Source organism: Sus scrofa, chromosome 10 (assembly GCF_000003025.6).
Source record: "Sus scrofa isolate TJ Tabasco breed Duroc chromosome 10, Sscrofa11.1, whole genome shotgun sequence".
In the NCBI taxonomy this organism is placed as follows: domain Eukaryota; kingdom Metazoa; phylum Chordata; class Mammalia; order Artiodactyla; family Suidae; genus Sus; species Sus scrofa.
Genome location: NC_010452.4, coordinates 24,482,072 through 24,505,372, shown reverse-complemented (window position 1 = coordinate 24,505,372; position 23,301 = coordinate 24,482,072). Strand labels below are relative to the sequence as shown.

Below are 23,301 nucleotides of genomic sequence, written 5' to 3'. Positions count from 1 at the left end.
AAACAATAAAACAGGTTTACAAAGAGACCCAGAAAAATTCTCCAGGCCTGCCCACGTGTCCAGCTACAGCCACTCAAAGAGAACCCAGACAGAGCAACAGACAAGACACCTCTGCACACCCCAACAAAAATGAATTACCTGAAAATAGGAGCAAACAGAAAATTTCAACCAAAAAAACTATACATTTAGCAGTATCAATTATCCCTTAAAAACAATTCACCTTTCCACTTTTAGAATTTACAGTAAAGAGAGGTTATAACCATCTATGAAATTCAAATGCTCAAGCGCACAAGGCAAATGAGGCAACAAATAGGCCACAGGCGCCCAGACTCACTCTGCTATGTTGAGGTAGCCACAGGAAGCCGCTGCATGAAGGGGTGTCCAGCCCTCGTTGTCCTGCTGGTTTACGTTGGCTCTGTTCTCCACCAGAAACTTCACCATGTCCAGATTTTCATCAATACAAGCCTGAAAAGAAAAGTCCATCCATTTACTCAACAAGCATTTGCTGAGTCCTACTATGCGCCAGACACTGTCAGGCACAGACCACACACCGCCCTAGCGATAGATAGGTAATTTCTAACTCTTGCACATGATGAAGTGTCCAGGGTGTAACTTCTCAGTTTGGTGACCTCCTACAAGCCCCTGGATTCTCTGCATGCCTCAAATCTCAGCTGTGAAACGGGTATCGTGATATTTAATCTTATTTATAGTACTGCTAGAATTACAGGAGGAAACTTCTGGTTTCTAAAGCACTAGAAGTGAGTTAGCAGTCTCATCACTCTATTATAAAAAAGAAGGAATGTTAGCAACCACAAATTTGCCTATGAATTTTAAGGGAAAATAGTCACATGGGATCTAACGCAACTTTCTCTGTGGGAAGATGCAGTTTAAGGTTCTAGGGTTGCCACACAATCCCTGCTTTGGCACGAAAGGAAGCAGTGACCCTTCAAAACAGAAGTGTCTTCTTTTTCCATGACTCTCCTGAATAGCTTCAGACAACACGGCCAAGCATGTTTGAGGCAGTGGATGGTTAGGGCCCTTAGCTGCCCAGCTCATAGCAACAATTCGGATAAAGGAGAGGGGCTTTCTAAGTAAAGGCTTTAGGCCCATGGTAAGCTGACAAGAAACAGCTGAAGACAGACGTGAAGGGCTGCAAAGGCCAAAAGGCCATCCTTAACTTATCCACAGAGTAAAAAGGATGCCCGCCCTATAAAGGTCACCGTTGTCAAGGCTCAGGTGGTTCCCAAACAATCCCATAACTCAGAAATCAGAAACAAAGGCGATTCCTCTTTTTAAAACTTGTCTCTTAATCCCTTCCTTTCCAAAAGTTAAAACTTTAGCTGAGAAACTTATCTGGGTCCAAGTGATTTTTGTAACAACAGTAAGTTCTCACCGCGTTGAGGTCTGCACTGACGATGCAAAGCCAGGGCGGGCTAACTCCCAGGCTCCAGGGAGTCCCCAGGGGTGCCGGCACCCACTGAGCTCTGCCAGCCATGGACTTGCAGGTGATACGACAACCAAAAAGGCCAGTTGCACTGCAGAGTGACCTTGATGAAGCTGTAAACCTTATTTGTTGTATTGAACCTCAATCCCTTCTGAGTAACCTGTATGATGAAACAGCAGGCACACACAAAAGCACTTCGCATACCAAAGCACAGCCAGTGTCTCAAAGCAGAAAGCACCAGTGCATCTGAGTGGCGAGATGAATGAGAAGTTTTTTGCATGGAATGCTATTTTTACTCAAAAGAACTGGCAGCTAAATTATGACTGGTTAAGACCCAAACATGAACAAGGTAAGCCTGTCACCTCAGAGAAAGAAAACTAGTATTTGTTGCCAATGATAAAATGTGACCATCCAAGTATAATCAGAATTTTGGGAAACAAAATTTGTTTCCTAAATGAGCTTGATGGCTACCATGAACTTGACGGCTTCCTAATACTCAGTTTTCTGATGTGATCAATGGGATTATCAGTAAATGTGATTTTTCGACATTGTATCCTGACATGTACTAGCACCTGGAAGATCTGCATGACTCAGTGCAACAGGCGGCCGGCCCCACATACATTTCCTCTATGATGTTTTCTTAGGTTTATCAACTTTTACAAGTGTTCCCCCCCCCTTTTTTTTTTTTGTGCTTTTTAGGGCTGCATCCACTGTAAATAGAAGTTCCCAGGTTAGGGGTTAAATTGAAGCTACAGCTTCCGGCCTACACCACAGCCACAGCAACACAGGATCCGAGCTGCTTCTGCGACCTACACCACAGCTTGGGGCAAAACCAGATCGCTGACCCACTGAACAGGGACAGGGATCAAACCTGTGTCCTCATGGATACTAGTTGGATTCATTTCTGCTGCGCCACAGTGGGAACTTCCAAGCTTTCCCCATTTAAACTTCTTTATCACGTAAAATATTCATTCCTATTCAGAATATTATAAACTATTTCATAATTATGACTATCACTAAATTCCTAATATAGTGCATGTCTGTCAGTCTGCAATCCTATAGGGCAAGATTTAGCCAAGCCCCTGAAGAGGACCTAACTAAAAACTGTTAATAAAGACTTTAAATCCAGGAGTTCCCGTCGTGGTGCAGTGGTTAACAAATCCAACTAAGAACCATGAGGTTGCGGGTTCGATCCCTGCCCTTGCTCAGTGGGTTAACCATCCGGCGTTGCCGTGAGCTGTGGTGTAGGTCGCAGATGTGGCTCGGATCCCAAGAAATGGCAAAAAAGACAAAAAAAAAAAAAAAAAAAAAAAAAAGACTTTAAATCCATTGTTGGATCAGCAGGTTAAGAATCCGACTAGTATTCATGAGGATTCGGGTTTGATCCCTGGCCTTGCTCAGCTCAGTGGGTTAAGGATCCAGCGTTGCCACAAGCTGTGACATAGGTCGCAGATATAGCTCGGATCCAGTGTTGCTGTGAGCTGTGGTGTAGGCTGGTGGCTGCAGCTCCAATTTGACCCCTGGCCTGGGAACTTTCGTATGCTGCACATGCAAGTTCAAAATAAAAGAACAAAAACAAAAACTTTAAGTGTTTAAAGGAAAGGATGGAAGGGGTACTTCTTCAAAAAAGCACTTCAGTCCAAGGAGAAGAAAGTGATGATGAATTCCTATGTCAAGGTCAAATGTGCTGTCTTAACTTGTGGTAAGTGGCTGGGCCAAGTGCTTCTTGCTTGACTGCAAAATGTCTTTGGCTCTCAAAGAAGAACAGCCTGAACACTTAGCCAATGGCACACCACTGCCAGGCAGAATTTTGGAAGCCAATGTTTGCAAGATCATTCTCTGCCCTTTGAAGATGACAACAGCCAAAGTCCGGAGGCTCAAATGAGCCCAGCTAGTCCAGGTACCAAACAGAAGAAACCCTATCTTTTCTCCTTCCTTCCCTCATATTTCTCTCCCTTCCTTTTCTTGATCTCCTTGACCCCATCATAACTTTAGTTCTCTTCCTTTTCAGGTTCATGATCATTTCTATCTATAAGTCTCGAATCCTGGATATAGTATATATTTTTTTATTTTTATGGCTACGCCTGTGGCATATGGAAGTTCTGGGGCCAGGGACTGAATCTGAGCCACAGTTGCAACTCTAAGCCACAGCTGCAGGAAGGCCAGATCCTTTAACCCACTGCGCCTGGCTGGGGATCAAAGTCACACCTCCACAGTGACCCCAACTCCTCCTTCTAACTCAGTGCACCAGTGCACCATGGCGGGAACTCCCTTGATATAGATTTTATAAGAATGACAACGTGAGGATGTGAGACAAAACAACAAAAGCTGGCCTAATCAGCACTGTGATTTCAGAGCACCCATCTCCAAAGCCGTCAGAGAAGACAAGGCAGGACAGGTGTGGGATGAGCCCCCAAGCCCTCCACAAAGCACAGGACAGCAGTGGTGAGGAGCTCCAGCTCTGGAGGTGGGCAGACCCGAGCTCAGCAGCAGCCCTGCCAGTGCGTGCAGGCCTGAGCGAGGGCAGACTGAGCCCCGGGCATTCATCTGAGCAGGACTTTGTGGGGATTCAAGGAGGTAAACCCTGCCGCTGCTGTTAAGACTGTGGTTTAACAAAGGGCCACAACTTCCCCAGGAAAAAGCGTAAACTCTGCTCTCTCCTCACTGACCACTGCCTCCCAGCTCCAGCACCTTCTGGGAGGAAGGCAGCTTGGTTAAAATGTCCTTGAACTAGTAAGGCTCTGAGCTTGTCTGTGAAGTCTGACTGGGGAAGATTCCCTCTCTGACATCCAGGACTCTGCAGGTTGCTGAGTTGGAGGGTGGGTGATCACAGGGGTGTGCACGCCGTCCCTGGCAGCCCCACTGACAAGGCAGCAGGGCACACTCATGCACCATCCAGGAGTGACCGTTCTCTCTTCTTTGGCTTTTTCCTCCAGAAGGAACAGGACTAAAGCCATGGAGGAGAGACGCAAGTCCCTGAAAAGCCTCTCAACTCAGTAATGACTAAATTTAGATGCCCTTCCGCCCGCCGGGCAGCAGCTGTGCCGCTGACTCCCTCGGGCCGCATCGCGCAGAGGAGCAGCCTCGCCACCCACAGAGTGGTGTGGCCGCGCCCCTGCACAGGCAGTACTGGGCCTTCCAGAGATGCCGTTTCCTTCTCTCCAGCAAGCAAAGAAGGCTAGTAGGTTTCTGATGTCACTCGGGACAGCAGGGGGGAAATGCTTCTTTGCATTTAATCCTATTCCTTCTGTCTCGGCTTATGTCCATTTCTTTCTATTTTGTTTCCCCAAAGACACATGGAATATTACTCAAGTAACAACTTGCTCTAAGCTCCTTAAGAAACGAGAATTATTGATTTCTTAGTCCAGAGAGCTATTAGAAAAAATGCCAGATAATAATCTAAAGCTTCCTAAAATCAGCACGTCACATTTCCCCGGCAATGACAAGCTACCTCCAAGGGAAAGTCCTTGATTTTGCCAATAAAATGGGATTGAGCACTATGATCTCGCTACTGCACCTAATACAAAGCAAAGGCAGCTGACGGCTCATCAGTGCCAGAGCTAAATCTGGGCATGCAGAGGAGGCCTTACAAAACAAAGCCTCAACCGTTCCCAAAATAGCCTGTGACTGTCACCGCCACCAAGTGCTGCTGCTCCCAGCACTACCTTGCTGCTGTGTCTCAGAACACTGCCGAGACCACCTGCCCTGGCCCAGGACGGTGTCCCCCACAGAGCCGAGTCTGATCCAGCACAGGTGACACCTCCTCATCTGGATCTCCCGCCCCCCCCCCTCCGCCCCCCGTCTTGATCTCAACAAGTCAAGCTGACACAGGGCTGGGAGATGGTGATGTCGGGCACACATCCCCATTCTGACCTTTCACTGTTTGTCCTCTATGCTCCCAAACTTGTATCAATGACAAGTGTCCCTAAAAGAGACAGGCAGGCAGGGAGGGGGAGACTGAAAAGAGAGAAGAGGAGGCAGAGGCCCAACTGAGGCGGCCACAGGGAAGACGGCAGTCACCAGGAGCTGGATGAGGCAAAGAAGAGCTTTCCCGCTCAGCACCATGGCTTCAGACTTCTCATCTCCAGAGCTGTGTGATAAGAGATTTCTGCTGTTTTATGCCACCAAGTTTATGGTGCTTTGTCACAGAAGGTGCAGGAGACAAATCCAACTGGCACAGAGTAGGAAGTCAGAACCTAGCGGGTCTGCCCATCCTTACTCCTCGGTACTAACAAACTCACAGCAGGAGTCCCCTCCTCTTTGCTGGATGAAAAGTGGTCAGAAAATTAACGGTACCACTTCTTAGGCTACAACTACATTTAACAGAAGGTTTTGGAAGGTTTTTAACTCAATCTTCAGCCAAAGAGCCAATGCCCTGAAAGACCGGCCCGTGTTCTTGCCCTAGGTATGCTGCTGAAGGGTTTCTGGCTGAGGACTGAGCTGAAGCTCAGGGGCAGCACTGAATGACAACATCACCAAACAAAGTCCCCTTGTTCCAAGAAGGCAGCCTCGTCACAAGACAGGGATTTATACCAGTAAATTCCAGGTGATAAAGGAGTCAGTACACTGGGAAACCTCGACCGGCAGCAGACCAGCATGATGAAAGGGCGTTAACATGCTGTAGATCAGAGCCCTGGGCCTGCGCTTGAGTCAGACCTTCCATCCCGACTGTGATGCCGTGTGACCACTGTTTCAGGAAGAAACATGCCAGCAGCCTGCCGGCTCCAGCACGACAGGTGACTCCAGCCGCTGCCAGCCCTGCATCAAAGCCTCACAGCCCCACGGCACAGTTTGGCTTCCAGAGGGTCGGAGCTATATCTGATAATGTACTCAGTGGTCAGGCCGGCTCTGGACACAGACCTACAGCCTTTCAGGGGAAGGAGCCAAGACAGACAGTAGAACTGAAGAACTTTCCATGGAGTGTCACACTGACTAAGATCTTGCTCTCAATAAACTAGTGTATTACCCCCAAGACTGTAAATGTGTATAATTTGGAATCAGAGAAATCTTCCTTCATTTATGAGCAAGTATCATACCGCCTACGGGTCGACGGTATTTAGATTTCAAAACTTTGCTTATTCTGGGTCCTAATATGACCTCCTCCAAGTGCCTCAAACCCTCACCTTCAAATAACACTCCCCAACCTTCCCCATGCACTTAATGAAGACAAGCCCACTCAACAGTCTTAACAATTATTACCTTGGCAACTTCTGTACTATAAACACTGTGTACATCTGATCTAACTCTTGTCATTAAGTCAGGTCTTAGAAAAGTCAAGAGGAAAGAAAATGAAGAAAGGGACCAGAAAAAAAGCTGCATCTTCTCAAAGCCTATGCTTATTCTCCAATTCAAGTTACATAGTTCCAATCTCCAAATCTCTACTCTGTCACTTGTTGATAATCCTAATACTGCAGAAGAATAAGTAAGGCCTAACGATTGCGGTAAATCCCTAGCATGAGTTTCTCTCAGATCTAAAGAGTGTACTTGATGAGTCAGCCTCACACTTGTAGAGAACTAAGAAAGCCCTTATGAGGGTCTCCTCTTCCAAATTCTGCAGTAAGGGCTGAGGCATACCCAGTAATGACTGACACACCTGACCTAAAGAAGGGCCCTGGGAAAAGCACACTAACGAAGCTGTAGGAGAAGGAAAGAATGTGGCAGCTGGAGCGGCAAGCAGGGGGACTTCCCATTTTACAGATGCACAAACTAGGCCCAGAAACTTGAAAGGAATTATTTAAAGTCACATATTCAGTTGTAGAACCACCTGTTTTCTACCTACCAATTTAGAGGTATCCAAAACACCATTCACAGTCCAAGATACCCCTTGGGCCATGGAACATTTTTAACACCTGATACTATCTTCTTAAAAATAACTTTGCTGGAGTTCCCGTCGTGGCTTAGTGGTTAACGAATCCAACTAGGAACCATGAGGTTGCAGGTTCAACCCCTGGCCTTACTCAGTGGGTTAAGGATCTGGCGTTGCCTTGAGCTGTGGTGTAGGTTGCAGACGTGGCTCAGACCCTGTGTTGCTGTGGCTGTGGTGTAGGCCGGCAGCTACAGCTCCAATTAGACCCCTAGCCTGGGAACCTCCATATGTCGAGGGAGTGGCCCTACAAAAGGCAAAAAGACAAAAAACAAAAACAAAAAAATAAAAAACTTTGCTTTAGCATCCATAGGGCAAACTGATATTAGTCTAGCTCTCCAATAATTTCATGAGGAATGTGGCCAATTGGTTGATGTGAGTTGGTCACTCCTAACTAGACTAAGTGCAAAACTCAAAGATCCCATTAAAGGGCTTTGGATACCATGCTGTTGATCAGCCGGAGTCTAGATTGGAAACCTCCCTCATACCGTGGCTACCTGTCCTAACCTCGGCCCCCTGAGGCCTACGCTGCAGCCGACTGGTGTGGAGAGTAAACTGCCACGCCAGGGAGCGGGATTTCTCTACCACCCTCCAGATTGCTCCATGCCCAGAAATGAACGTTTCATCAGCAGCAGGAGTGCAGTTTGAAAGCAACGGTGCGGACAGCACCTCACAGTTGTCCGGAGAGCCTCAGAAAGAGAAGCTGGGGAAGGAGGAAAGGCGACGGAGAAACTGCAGCAAGATCAGATTCTCAGAAAGAGTAAACCAGTACAGCAAATTTCACCCCTAAGACAATAAACAAGTTGTTCTCGTTCAGGCATACCTCATCAAGAGTTCGGCTCAGGCAAAGCTCCTAACACATGGTCCCTGTCACTGTCCTGCCTCCCCACGTGCAGAGTCCTTGACTGAGCAGGGGCTGACAGGGTAAAGGCACAACTCTCCTGGTCAGGGTGCGGGCGCAGACGGTGGACAAGACTCCTGGTCAGGATGCAGGGTGCGGAGTGTGGACAAGCCTCCCCGGCAGGGTGATGGGGTGCAGACTGTGGGACAAGCTGCCTGGGCCCTGGGCCCACCCCCAGGACTACCAAGCACAGCTCTGGGTTCTGGGCGTCCACTCCCTTTTCTGTAGAATTACCAGCCATCATGGTACCTAAGCCACAGGTGACAAAGGAGCTCAGGCACATAAAAACACTTAGTGCTCGGAGTTCCCGCCATGGCTCAGTGGTTAACGAATCTGACTAGGAACCATGAGGTTGCGGGTTTGATCCCTGGCCTTGCTCAGTGGGTTAACTATCTGGCGTTGCCGTGAGCTGTGGTGTAGGTCGCAGATGTGGCTCGGATCCCGTGTTGCTGTGGCTCTGGCGTAGGCTGGCAGCTACAGCTCCGATTAGACCCCTAGCCTGGGAACCTCCCATATGCCACGGGAGCGGCCCAAGAAATGGCAAAAAGAAAAAAAAACAAAAACAAACAAACAAACAAAAAACACTTAGTGCCCAGTATACGGCTAAACACCATCTGTTTGCTGCCACTAGGACTATCGTTGTGTTATTATCCTTGTTTAGCCTCTAAGAGTTAGCACAAGAAAGTGCAAACACTACATACTTAAACACAAACACAGGATAAACTCTATGTAAGTTCCAACAGATGCCAACAAACCACAACAGTCAGGTTCTAAGAGTAAGAGAAGCAAGTAAACTGGAGGCAGTATCAGAGGAAAGGGGGAGAAGGCGTCAGGCCAAAAGAACAGCTCCCAAAGGAGGTTGTAGACCAGCTTTTACCAGAATAGGGTCACTGGCGGTAGAGGGTCCATCAAGTCTACTGTGAGGACAAGTAAAGAATCCGAGAAGACAGATTTAAGTTCCAGGTCTGACACTTACTCATACCACCAAGTAAAAGGTTAAGAATGTGTCTAGGTCGGAGTACCTGTTGTGGCTCAGTGCGTTAAGGACCTGATATTGTCTCTGTGAGGATGTGGGTTCGATCCCTGGCCTCACTTAGTGGGCTAACAATCTGGGGTTGCTGTGGCTGTGGTGTAGGCAGAAGCTGCAGCTCTGATTCGACCCCCAGCCTGGGAACTTCCATATACTGCAGGTGTGACTGCAGTAAGAATCTATCTAGTGATGTGTTCCTTGAACGTAACTCACTTCTCATTTATCCATGTAACAAACACTGACTGAGGTCTACACTGTGCCAGACACTGTCCTTAGGGAGAGAGGCAGGAATTAAGAATGAGTAAGACTTTCCATTTACTAGTAGAAAAAAGTCACCTAAATGAAACATGCAACAGGAATCATACTCTAATACAAAATAAGAGATAAGAACAGTGTTACAGCACAGAGTAAAAAGTCACTAGGAGTTCCCATCTTGGTGCAGAGGAAACGAATCCAACTGGGAGCCGTGAGGTTGCAGGTTTGATCCCTGGCTTCGCTCAGTGGGTAAGGATCCAGCGTTTCCATGAGCTGTGGTCTAGGTTGCAGATGCAGCTCAGATCTGGTGTTGCTATGGCTGTGGCCGTAGGCCGGTGACTACAGCTCTGATTAGACCCCCCTAGCCTGGTAACCTCCATATGCTGGGTGTGCGGCCCTAAAAAGACCAAAAAAAAAAAAAAAAAAAAAAAAAAAGGTCACTAACTATGGAGGTGACAGGGCATACCTCCCAGAAGGTACCTGCAGCTGCACCTGCAGCATATGGAAGTTCCCAGGATAAGGATCAAATCGGAGCTACAACTGCCAGCCTACACCACAGCCAAAGCAACACCTGATCCTTAACTCACAGAGACTATGTCAGCTTCTTAACCTGCTGAGCCACAACGGGAACTCCAGGGTTGTATTTAACTGAGTTATAAAGAAGAAGGAGCTGCCAGTTGAAAAAGCAGGGATAAAGAGAATCTGGAGAAATGGAACAGGATGTACAAAGGTCTAGAGGGGAGAAAAAAGTAGTTTTTTGGATCAGTGAGAAGTCTGGCATGTCTGTACTCGGACAGGCATGGGGCACATGTGAAAATTCGACCAGGGCTTCATCTGCCCCCAAGGAGCGGAGCTGCACCCTGCAGGCTAATGGGGTGCAGGAGGACAGGCTGGCAGGGAAGACTGGCAGCAATGAGGGTCCCCCCACCCCACGAAAAAGGCTTTCACCCTCTCCTGAGGGCAGCAGGGAGGGCCCTGTCACCACTGCAGATCAAGGACTGCGTGAAGGTAGGAAGCCTGACCTCCCACAGGAAAAGTTTGCCACACTGGGGAAAGTACCCCTGAGGCCAGAGAGGATGCGGTCCTGAGGGGACATACTGGCAGTGAGGACACGGGGAAGGAATGTCTGAGGGGTGCTCCTGAAGCAGAAGGGACAGGGTAGCTGGTAAGAAGTTAAAGGTGAAAAAGGATGACAGAGAGGTTCTCAGGAGCTTAGGGCCCCGAGGGCTGGGACAGCACTGAGCCAAGCAAGGATTCTGAGCAGTCCTCTCTGTGACCACTCTTAAGGCTGGTGACAGACGTGTGAGCAGTGGGCCAGCATGTCCTACCTGCTGCCTTGTGCTACAAAACCCCCCTCAAGTGACTGCTCAGGGCAACACCCAGGTAAAGCACTGCTGCGCAGCAGCCCTCAGCACAGGGCAACTGAGGCCACCAGCAGGTCTCAGCTGCAGCTGAGTCTCTCTAAGGTCACTTTTGGTGACAACAGTGGTGACCTTACAGCTCACAGAACACCTCCCATTTCTTTTCTGAAGTTTACACCTTTGGGATGGTAAAGTAGTTGGTAACTTTAAAGCAATTTGGTCCATGCAGCGTTATAAAATGAAGATGTTTCAACACGAAAAATTTGAAAGAGCCTTGGAGTTCCTGTCGTGGCGCAGAGGAAATGAATCTGACTAGGAACCATGAGGCTGCAGGTTCGATCCCCGGCCTTGCTCAGTGGGTTAAGGATCCAGCAATGCCATGAGCTGTGGTGTAGGTCGCAGATGCAGCTCGGAGCTGGCATTGCTGTGGCTGTGGTATAGGCCAGCAGCTGTAGCTCCAATTCGACCCCTAGCCTGGGAACCTCCATATGCCGGTTGTGCGGCCCTAAAAGGCAAAAAAAAAAAAAAAAAAATTAAAGAGGTTTTTAAAAGTGAGACTATGTAGCAACACTGGGGCCAGACTCACCCACAGTAATGAGTGGCTGGGGCAGAGCATGCAACCCCGAACCCCCCACCCCTACTGTGCCCTGCCCTAGCCTGACCACTTCCCGAAAGGGTCTACCATGGAAATATTCAAACACACAAAAGCTGAAGGAACTACATGGTAAGCACCCACACAGTCGCAAGGCCTGCAGACACCACTAACATTCGCTGGACTGGCTCCATCCCTTCACTGACTCGGCCACCCAACACTCACAGTAACGCCCCCGGCTCTTCCCCACACCCAACATTCACTCGGGTTCAATGCTGGTTCACAGTCTCATTTTTCTTTTTCTGCGCATGGGGGAAACACATGTCCCACGTGCTTCGCTCGTGGAGTCCTGACCAGCACGTGCACGTGTCAGCCTGGCGCTTCCAGTGTCTGACCCCAACACAGAGAGATGCTTTCCTACTTGTTCTGACCTTAGCACTGCTGGCGGCCATGAAAATGCTGGTGATGAGCAGAACATCACTGACCTCTCTTAAGATAGCATCTTACTTCTGCTGGGCCTTAACAGACCAAAGTGGGATATAATCAATCTTTGCTGTTGTTCTGATTAGGAGTACTGCATTTTTAAAAGCTGAAGTAGTTGTTTATAATGTGCTAGTTTCAGGTATACAGCAAAGTGACTCAGATACATATATAGATAGATAGATAGATATTCTTTTTCAGATTGTTTTCCATTATAGGTTATTAATAAGATATGGAGTATAGTTCCCCGTGCTAAACAGTAGATTCTTGTAGTTTATCTATTTTATATACAATAGTGTGTATCTTCCAATCCCAAACTCCTAATTTATCCCTCCCCCTGCTTTCCATTTTGGTAACCATAGTTTGTTTTCTCTATTTCTGTTTTGTAAAGAAGTTCATTTTTATCATTTTTTATATTCCACATATGTGATATCATACAGTTGTCTTTCTTTTCCTGATTAACTTTACTTAGTGTAAGTGTCCATGCATGTTGCTGCAAATGGCACTGTTTCATTCTTTTTCACAGATGAGTAATATTCCATTGTATATATGTACCACATCTTCTTTATCCATTCATCTATCGATGGACATTTAGGCTGTTTCCATGCCTTTTTTTTTTTTTTTTTTTTTTCGTCTTTTTTGCCATTTCTTGGGCCGCTCCCGTGGCATATGGAGGTTCCCAGGCTAGGGGTGTAATTGGAGCTGAGCTGCCAGCCTACGCCAGAGCCACAGCAATGTGGGATCTGAGCCGCGTCTGTGACCTACACCACAGCTCATGGCAACGCCGGATCGTTAACCCACTGAGTAAGGGCAGGGATCGAACCCGAAACCTCATGGTTCCCAGTCGGATTAGTTAACCACTGCACCATGACGGGAACTCCTGTTTCCATGTCTTGCCTATTGTAAATAGTTCTGCAATGAACATTGGGGTGCAGGTAGCTTTTCAAACTTAAGTTTTCATCTTTTCCTGATATATGACCAAGAATGGGGATGATCACTCATATGATAGCTTCTGTTTTTAGTTTTTTAAGGGTAATCACTTTTGCTGATAATTTAAATTCACTATTGGGGTTCAAAAAAAAGGTGCTGGAATTCCCCTTGTGGCTCAACAGGTTAAGAACCCAACACAGTGTCTGTGAGGATGTGGGTTCAATCCTTGGCCTCACTCAGTGGGTGAAGGATCCAGCATTGCTGCAAGGTGCAGTGTAGGCCAGCAGCTGCAACTCCGATTTGACCCCAGCCCAGGAATTTCCATAAGCCACAGGTGTGGCAGTGAAAAGAAAAAAGAGAAAGTGCTAATGGTTAAGACTTCAGAAATCCAAATAACTTTTTTTTCCTAAAAGCATCAGTCTCAATCTTAGAAACTTGATGGAGACAAACAGGAGAATTGCCCGTTGCCTCTGATGGCAAGTGCTGACCCATCTGTGAGCAAACCCAAGACCCTGCAGCACTTCTCGGGCCTCACAGGCCTGAGAGCTTCAGCCACTGCTGCAGCGGGGCCGGGATCCAGGGAGAGGGTGCACCCCTGCTCTTTCAATTCATCCTAGCCGCCTCCTTCTTGGAGTGGCCTTGAGCCCAAGTGCAACAATCTACGTCCAGGACAGAGGTAGTGGGCCAACATCAGAACAGAATGGGGGTGTCACAAGACATGATACAAACGACAGGGCTAACTCAGTCCACAGTCCAGCCAACCTTCCCACAAGCAGGTTTCTGAGCTGAGCATCAAACTTAACCTTCCTCCGACCACAGGGCTGATGTGAGGACACGTGAGGTAACAAACCCGAAAACAGACGTTTTCAAAGATGAGCACATGAACACAAGTACTGCTGGGAACATGTGTTCTCTGTTATTTTTGAAACAAGATACACTACGAGGTGCAGTGATTCAGGCAATGAGCAAACTTCCTCTGTAAAGAGCCAGACAGTAGGTGTTCCAGGCTTGTGGGCCACCTAGTCTCCCACAAGCAAGCGCTCAGCTCAACTGCAGCAGGAACAGCCGCAGGCATCACTAGTGAGCGCAGCTGTGTTCCAGGAATGTTTTATGGATGCTGAAATTTAAATTTCATATGTTTCACATGTCACAAAATAGCGTTTGTCTGTTTTTTGCAACTAATTAAAAGTGCAAACTCCATTTCAGCTTGTAGGCTGTACAAAGCCAGGCAGCGAGCTAGACACGTGTGGTCCATAGTTTGCTGACACCCGACTTAGCCTTAACCAGAAAGTTTGAGTTCAGATGCCAGCTGTAAAATGCAGTGGTTCTGGTGTCCCAGGCCATTCCTTCTCTCTGCCTGGAGCTGCCTCACCTTTAAAATGGGAATAAGGAGTTCCCGTCGTGGCTCAGCAGAAACAGACCTGACTAGCACCCATGAGGACGCAGGTTTGATCCCTGGCCTCGCTCAGTGGGTTAAGGAACTGGTGCTGCCATGAACTGTGGTGCAGGTCACAGATGTGGCTCAGATCTGGCATTGCTGTGGCTGTGGTATAGGCCGGCAGCTATAACTCTGATTCAACCCCTAGCCTGGGAACCTCCATATGCCGCTGGTGCAGCCCTAAAAAGGCATAAACAAACAAACTGGGACCAGCAACAGTCTTTGCTCATTGTGTGGTCCTGAGAAGGACATGACCTAAGGTGCGCAGTAGCTAGAACAGGATTGCAAGACCTAATGGCTCACACACGTGGCTATAGCTTTTATTTATTTATTTATTTATTTTTTGTCTTTTTTGCCTTTTCTAGGGCCACACCGAGGCATATGGAGGTTCCCAGGCTAGGGGTCTAATTGGAGCTGTAGCTGCCAAGCCTGCACCAGAGCCACAGCAATGCAGGATCTGAGCCACGTCTGCAACCTACACCACAGCTCACGGCAACACCAGATCCTTAACCCACTGAACAAGGCCAGGGAACGAACCCGAAACCTCACGGTTCTTGGTCAGATTCATTAACCACTGCACCATGACAGGAACTCCTGGCTATGGCTTTTAGACACCAGCACCATGACAGGCCTCCACCATGGCCAGCTTCCACACGCCCACACGCATCTTTCTGCCTGGAATGTCTTCCCTTCTCAGACCTCCTACGTGGTCTCAGGGACCTGGTCCACACGTCATTTCTTCTCTGAAGCCTGCTTTGCTGTCCTCCACACCTCCTCCCCGGCAGTTAGTCAGCGCCACCCACGCTTCCAGGTGCTTTGCAGTTACTGTAGTTGACTCGGACTGTCCACTGCCCCACCAGACTGAACTTCTACGGGGATGGGGACTGGTGTTCCCCTCCCCCGGCCCTAGAGCAGAGCTCTACACTCAGAAGCACTCAATATCCATTTGCCGAATGGTACACCACAATGAGCACGCAGCCTAACGCATCAAACCTCCTGGTTACACCACAAGCAATGACCATAACTATGCATGAAAACAATTTCTAGTGCCCTATCGTCATACAATCATCCATATTAATAGTCACCCCCAGACACGTCCGGTGAGAACAGAGTGTGTCCTGGGTGGCTAGCTGGGACAGGCATGTCACAGTCTGCAGGGAGATGATCACACCAGCTCCATCTACACGTAATCATCCGTGTCTGGTGACAGGGGAGAGGATGGACACAACAGTGCATACGGCAAAGAGCAAGAAGGTAACACGGAGCCCTTTTCTGAAAGTGCTCTGAAGCGCACAAGGAAATGTCACCAATCAAAAGGTCACCAAGGCTCCAGAGAAAGAGATGTTCTCTGGGCTAGGCAGGCCCCCAGCTAAACACGGTTACCTGAGCAACCCAGGGGCACCTCGCTGCTCCTGGGGCAGGGGGGACCTGCCCATGTGCTGAGACCTCCGCTGGGCAAGCTGTGAGTGTAGACACGGGGGCCCCTGGCAGTGGCTTCCTCGCGCCTGGTAAATCGCAGCTGGCCAGCGCTGCTGGGGAAGAACAGGTTAGAGGGGAGGGACACCCAAGTAACTCAACAGTGAGCCTTTACTGAAGGGCAGCTGCACATCACCAAGGTCAGTCTGATGACATGACAAAACACAGGCAGGACCCTTTCATTTTCTAAGTTAATGTCACATTATTTATCTATTTATAATTAAAGTACAGTTGATTTACAATGTGCCAACTTCTGCTGTACAGCAAAATGACCCAGTCATACACATACATACATTCCTTTTCTCATGTCATCTCCCATCGTGGTCTACCCGAGAGACTGGATATAGTTCCCTGTGCGGCACAGTAGGACCTCACTGCTCATCCGTTCTAAACGTAACAGTTTGCATCTACAATGTCATGTTTATAAAATCTGAGCTGGCCTTTGTGGAAATGACATTGTTATTGGTTTGTCTTTGGTTTTTGCGTTTTTGCTTTTTCTGGTGTGTGTCTGTGCGTGAGTGTGTCTGCGTGGTATGTGTGCATGTGGCTGCATGTTTGTGTGTATGTGCATATGTGTGTGGGGAGGGTGTCTGTGTATGAGAGCGTCTGTATGTGTAATATTAATTACACCCACTGAGAACTACCGGTTTCTCCAGAGGTCTCCTTCCTTCTTTGAGGCCATGAGATCATATCCTAAGAGAACCTGCTGAGTTTAAGGAACAGAAAACTCAACATAGAGAAGATGTTTCTGTTAGGGCTATGGTGAACTCTTGTCACTATCATTGTTATTACTATTATTATCATGACCATTTTCTCATGCCTGGAAATGGCTTCATGTACCATCAAAACACTGCTGAGGAGTTCCCGTCGTGGCACAGAGGTTAACGAATCCAACTAGGAACCATGAGGTTGCGGGTTCGATCCCTGCCCTTGCTCAGTGGGTTAACGATCCGGCGTTGCCATGAGCTGTGGTGTAGGTTGCAGACGCGGCTCGGATCCCGCGTTGCTGTGGCTCTGGCGTAGGCCGGTGGCTACAGCTCCGATTCGACCTCTAGCCTGGGAACCTCCATATGCCGCGGGAGCGGCCCAAGAAATAGCAAAAAGACAAAAAAAAAACAAAACAAAACAAAAAAAAAAAACACCGCTGAATCTGGACACCGATGATTGCTAATTCATGACAGAATTCTAGTAGACCCATATCAACAACTTTTTAAATTCCAATCATATATTACTGCAATAAAGCTGATGAACAGGATTGGGTTTTATTGTATTTAAGAGCCATATTAATTTCAGTGGAATAATAAAATTTAGGTAAATTATACTGCCATTCATTTTACAAAAAAATTCAGTTTTTAAATAAATCCCATGGGTCTTCTTAAATATCCTCTAAGGAAGAGAGAGGCTGGTGCATAATGATAGTAATGGTGACAGCACCCAATGTTTTTTGAAGCTGGAGATATGGACAAGAGATGGGAAGAGTGTGGAGTAAAAAGAAGAACTGGCACCAAGCCCTGAGAAATTCTAGCTTTTAAAGACCATGCAAGGGAGTTCTCGTCATGGCATAGCAGAAACAAATCCAACTAGGAACTATGAGGTTGCGGGTTTGGTCCCTGGCCTCGCTCAGAGGGTTAAGGATCTGGCATTGTTGTGAGCTGTGGGGTAGGTCACAGATGCAGCTCGGATCTGGTGTTGTTGTGGCTATGGCGTAGGCTGGCAGCTGTAGATCCAATGAGACCCCTAGCCTGGGAGCCTTGACGTGCCGCGTGTGCATCCCTGAAAATAAAATAAAATAAAGACCATGCAGGGATGGAGTTCCTGTTGTGGTGCAGCAGAAATGAATCTGACTAGTAACCATGAGGTTTTGGGTTTGATCCCTGGCCTCGCTCAGTGGGTTAAGGATCCAGCATTGCCATGAGCTGTGGTATTGGTCGAAGATGTGGCTCAGATTCTGAATTGCTGTGGCTGTGGTGTAGACCTGCAGCTGCAGCACCCCCACCCAGCCTGGGAACCTCCATAAGCCCTGGGGGAGGCCATAAAAAGCAAACAAATAAAGACCATGCAGGTAGTTCCTGCTGTGGCTCAGCAGGCCAATATATCCAAGAGGATGCAGGTTTGATCCCTGATCTTGCTTAGGATTGAGGATCCAGTGTTGCCGTGAGCTGCAGTGTAGGTCGTAGGTGTGGCTCGGATCCCACATTGCCAGGGCTGTGGTGTAGGCTAGCGCTGTGGCTCTAATTCAATCCCTAGCCTGGGAACTTCCATATATGCCATGGGTGCAGCCCTAAAAAGACAAAAAAGACCATGCAGAAAAGGCGGTGCAAGCAAGCAAGGTGCAGCCAAAGAAGAAAGAGAGAGAGACATTTATCATGGAAGGAACAGCATCCAAGGGCTTCTAAAAGGGAGGAGGAGAGTGGCTGATGCTACTGTCAAGGAAACTGCAGAACGGAGACGTTGGCATTCAGGGCAGCAAGGAGGCAGAGTCAAGACAGGAACGGGAGGAGAGGGAAGGGTGGGGAGCATGGCTAAGACAGGAAGAGGCAGGGCGAGCACTGAGGCCAGGGAGGGCTGGGGTGTTGCTGTAAAGTGGAAGAGGTGAGCGTGGTTATGACATTTGGAAGGGTTCAAATAAAAGGAAAATGGGGAGGAAAGACTGAATGTGTTTGGTGGTGGAGAAAACTCCAGAACAAGGATGGAAGGGTTCCCCTTAGAGGAAGCTTGTCTTGGCCACTGCAGTCAGAGGGAAGAGACAGAGTACTGGAGACAAAGGCGAGGGGGCTGGGAATGAAAAGTTCAAGAATTCTCATCTGATTTCTCTGTTTTCTACCTAATCTGTGAAATAGCAGAAATACTCACAACAGTAATGGAGGCAGTGGTAAGAGTAATTGTAATGATGTTTATCAGACTAAATACTAGATATTTACACTAGTATATCTAATTAATATACCTAACTTAGCATAACAGATATAATAGTAATTATATAAGTAATGATTATATATTTATATAATATTCTATATAATTAAGAGTAGTAATATTCTAATATAATATCAAATATTATTATTAACCAGCTAATAATATTTTTAGTACTATGGGTTAAGCACTGTCCCGTACATTAACTCATTTAATCCTCCTAGAAAGCTTTTAAGAAGGATATTATTATCATTCCCATTTTTTAATTCAATGAATTTTACTATATTTATAATTGTACAACCATCATCACAACACAACTTTACAACATTTCCATCCCAAACCCCACAGCAATCAAACAAAAGAAATAAAAGGTATCCAAATTGCAAGAGAAGAGGTAAAACTGTCATTATATGCAGATGACATAATACCATATATAGAAAATCTGAAGGACTCCACACAAAAACTACTCAAACTGATCGACCAATTCAGCAAAGTAGCAGGATCCAAGACTAACATCAGAAATTGACTGCATTTCTGTATACTAACAATGAAATATTAGAAAAAGAATATAAAAAAATAATAAACTTAAAATCATACTCCAAAAAATTAAATACCTAGGAATAAACCTGACCAAGGAGGTAAAAGACTTATATGCTGAGAACTGTAAAACATTAATCAAGGAAACTAAAGAGGATTCAAAGAAATGGAAAGATATTCCATGCTCTGGACTGGAAGAATTAATATTGTAAAAATAGCCATACTACCCAAAGCAATCTACCAATTTAATGCAATCACTATCCTATTACCCATAACATTTTTCATAGAACTAGAACAAACAATCCAAAAATTTATATAGAATCATTTAAGACCTAGAATTGCCAAAGCAATCCTGAGGAATGAAAACCAAGCAGGAGGCATAATTCTCCCAGACTTTAGACAATATTACAAAGCTACAGTAATCAAGACAGTGTGGTAATGGTACAAAAACAGACATACAGAACAACAGAACAGAACAGATAACCCAGAAATAATCTGGGACACCAATGATCAATTCATCTTCACAAAAGTGGCAAGAATATAAACTGGGAAAAAGACAGTCTCTTCAGCAAGTGGACAGCTGCATGTAAATCAATAAAACTAAAACAGACCCTCATACCATGCATAAAAATAAACTTGAAATGCCTTAAAGACTTAAATATAAGACAAGACACCTTAAAACGCCTAGAAGAAAACACGGGCAAAACATTCTCTGACATCAATCATACTAATGTTTTCTTAGGTCAGGCTCCCAAGGCAATAAAAATAAAAACAAAAATAAACCAATGAGACCTAGTCAAACTTACAAGCTTTTGCACAGCAAAGGAAACCATAAAACAAAACAAAACAAACCAACCAAAAAAACCAAAAAGACAACGTATGGAATGGGAGAAAATAGTTGCAAATGATGCAACCGACATGCACTTTATCTCCAAAATATATAAACAACTTATACAATTCAAAAGCAAAAAAACCAACAACCCAGTTGAAAAAATGGCATAAGACCTAAATAGACATTTCTCCAAAGAAGACATACGGATGAACAAGAGGCACATGAAAAAATGCTCAACATCACTAATTATAAGAGAAATGCAAATCAAAACGAGGTACACTTCACATCAGTCAGAATGGCTATCGTTAATAAGCTTACAATTAACAAATGCTGGAGAGGGTGTGGAGAAAAGGGAACCCCCCCCCCACCCGCTGCCCTGGCACTGCTGGTGGGAATGTGAATTCGTTCAACCACTATGGAAAACAGTATTGGAGGTACCTCAGAAAACTAAATGTAGAACTACCATATGATCCAGCAATTCTACTCCTGGGCATCTATCCAGACAAAACTTTCATACAAAAAGATACATGCACCCCTATGTTCACTGCAACACTATTCATAATAGCCCAAGACATGGAAACAACCTAAATGTCCATTGACAGAGGAATGAATAAAGATGTGGTATATATACACAATGGAATACTACTCAGCCATAAAAAGAATAAAATAATGCTATTTGCAGTAACATGGATTGAACTAGAGACTCTCAGACTAACTGAATTAAGTCAGAAAGAGAAGGACAAATACCATATGACATTACTTATATCTGGAATCTAATACCTGGCTCAAAGGAACCTTTCCATAGAAAGGAAACTCATGGACTTGTGGCTGCTGGAGGAGGGTGGGGAATGGAATGGGCTGGGAGTTTGGGGTTGGTGGAAGCAAACTATTACATTTAGAATGGATAGGCAATGGGGACCTGCTATGGCACAGGGAACTATGTATGTCCAATCACTTGAGACAGAACATGATGGAAGATAATATGAGAAAAGGATTATCTATAGCTGGGTCACTTTGCTATATAGAAGAAACTGACAGAACATTGTAAATTGACTATAACAAAAAAAAATCTTTTTAAAGAATTGGTTAAACTTCAAAAAAATAAAATAACTCTAAAAAGTTTATTAAAAACATAAGAACATGACAAAACAAGCCATAGACTGGAAGAAAAATATTTATAACACACATCAAAACAGGACATATCAAAAGGACCGAAAAATATTTTTAAGTGCAAAAGATTTGAACTAAATGCTACACACACTTTCTCTTGCTTCATATGACCAATGAATACGTGAAAAGGCATTCAACATTAATCTCTAAATGAAAATTAAAACCACAATGAGATAATAATGTACAAACACTAGAAAGACTAATACTAAAATGACTGAATAACAATTTTTAAAAAGCCCCTGACAGTATCAAAATTTAACAAGGATGCAGAGCAAACAGAACTCTCATTCATGGCTAGGTTTGGGTAAAATGGTACAGCCACACTGGCAAACTGCAAGTTGTAAATAAAGTTAAGAACTGTACAATTCTACAACCCAGCCATTTCAATCCTATGTATCTACCCAAGAGAAATTAAAACATGTGTCTACAAAAAGACATCCAGAGCAACATTCCTAACAACTTCATTCACAGTAGCCACAAAAAAGAGGAAATTACCAAAACATCAATCAACCGGAGGATAAACAAACTACGGAAGAGTCACACAATGGAACACTACTCAGCCATAAGACAGAATGAACTACATATACACAAAAAATGGATAAACCTTAATTAAAAACATGGTATGCTGAAGAAACCAAACATAAAACAGTATACATAATATATTCCATGTTAAGAACAGGCAAAACTAATCTAGAATGATAAAAGTCCTAATAAGACTGCCTGTGGAGAGAAGGTTCAAGAGGAACTTTCAAGGAAGATGAAAATATCCTGTTCCTTGACTTAGGTGATGGCGACATGGTTGCGTACACTCTCAAAATCCATCGCTGTAGACTTAAGACCTGTGCATTTTATGACATGTAAAACATACCTCAATTTTTAAAAACGAATAAAAAGTGAGGAAAGTTCACCTGACATTTTTAGATAGGATGGCCAGGAGGTGCTTCACTGCAACGGTGACATTTGAGTAAAGACCCATAGAAAGTTGGGAAAAAAAAAAAAAAAAAAAAAGGCCAGCTGTGGGCTGATTGAAGACATCCCAGGCAGGAGGAACAAGCGAGGCGAGAACAAGCAGCTGGAGTTTCTGAGAAACAGGGGGGCCAGCATGGTTCGCAAGGCAGCCAGTGGCAGCACAAGGGGGAGAGAAGTTCAGGGGATTCAGATCATCCAGTGCCCGGTGGGTCACAGTAAGGTCTCACCAAAGACATGGTCTTCACCTGAGGACTGAGGGAAAGTCACCCAAGGGCCCACTAAGAACCACGATCTTACTTTATAACGCTTAGGGAGGGAGCAAAGCCAGATTACAAGCAGGTATCTGATTCCAAAACTCATACGCTAACCATGTTGCTGCATTAACTCAACATAATCATAGCCACTAGTTACTGAGTGCTTCCTATTAATATGTTTGAGCTAAAGGGCTTTATATCTGAGCTCCTTAACCACATATTATATTACAAACGGGTTATGAGAATGACACAGAGATCTTTTGAAGGAAAAAAACCTTTATTTCCTTTTTAGGCCACCTGCAGCATATGGAAGTTCCCGGGTCAGGGGTCAAACTGGAGCTGCAGCTGCCGGCCTACACCACATCCATGGCTTCACCAGAAACAAGCCACATCTGCAACTTACCGCGGCTTGTGGGGACACTGGATCCTTAACTCACTGAGGCAGGCCAGGTATCGAACCCGCATCCTCACAGAGACAACATCAGGTCTTTAACCTGCTGAGCCACAATGGGAGCTCCCGAAGGAAATTTTGCCATTAAAAAATGTTTTGCAACCAGTCGAAAATTTTAAACGGATAACATCATATTTAATTTGCATGACTCTTTCCATAAGCTTCCTAAATTTAGTGACTAATTTGGTACATCACTGCCAGAGCACATGCTATGGTGACTCCACAAAATAGCCCTTTCTTGTCCTGAGACACTTTTCATCTACATTTTCATTTTAGTCTATATTGTTTAACATCAGGGAAGATTTACGTTTTACATATACATATAAAATATAGTATTTCTACTGAATTTGTTCCAGTTTTCCATAATTTTTCTAACTGGTGTGTTTGTCATCACTGTCAATGTAATCATCA

General features: G+C 45.6%; 1 protein-coding gene across 9 annotated transcripts in view; it reads right to left on the bottom strand.

Annotated features, from left to right (window-relative positions):
- The window catches only part of PPP1R12B (protein phosphatase 1 regulatory subunit 12B), a 173,462-nt gene that overhangs the window by 131,989 nt on the left and 18,172 nt on the right, over positions 1 to 23,301 (bottom strand). For all 9 annotated transcript variants that reach the window (XM_021064553.1, XM_021064552.1, XM_021064555.1 and 6 more), the window contains exon 2: positions 335 to 465. In XM_021064553.1, coding sequence (XP_020920212.1) covers positions 335 to 465 — 131 coding nt within the window. The remainder of the gene's footprint in view (positions 1 to 334; positions 466 to 23,301) is intronic.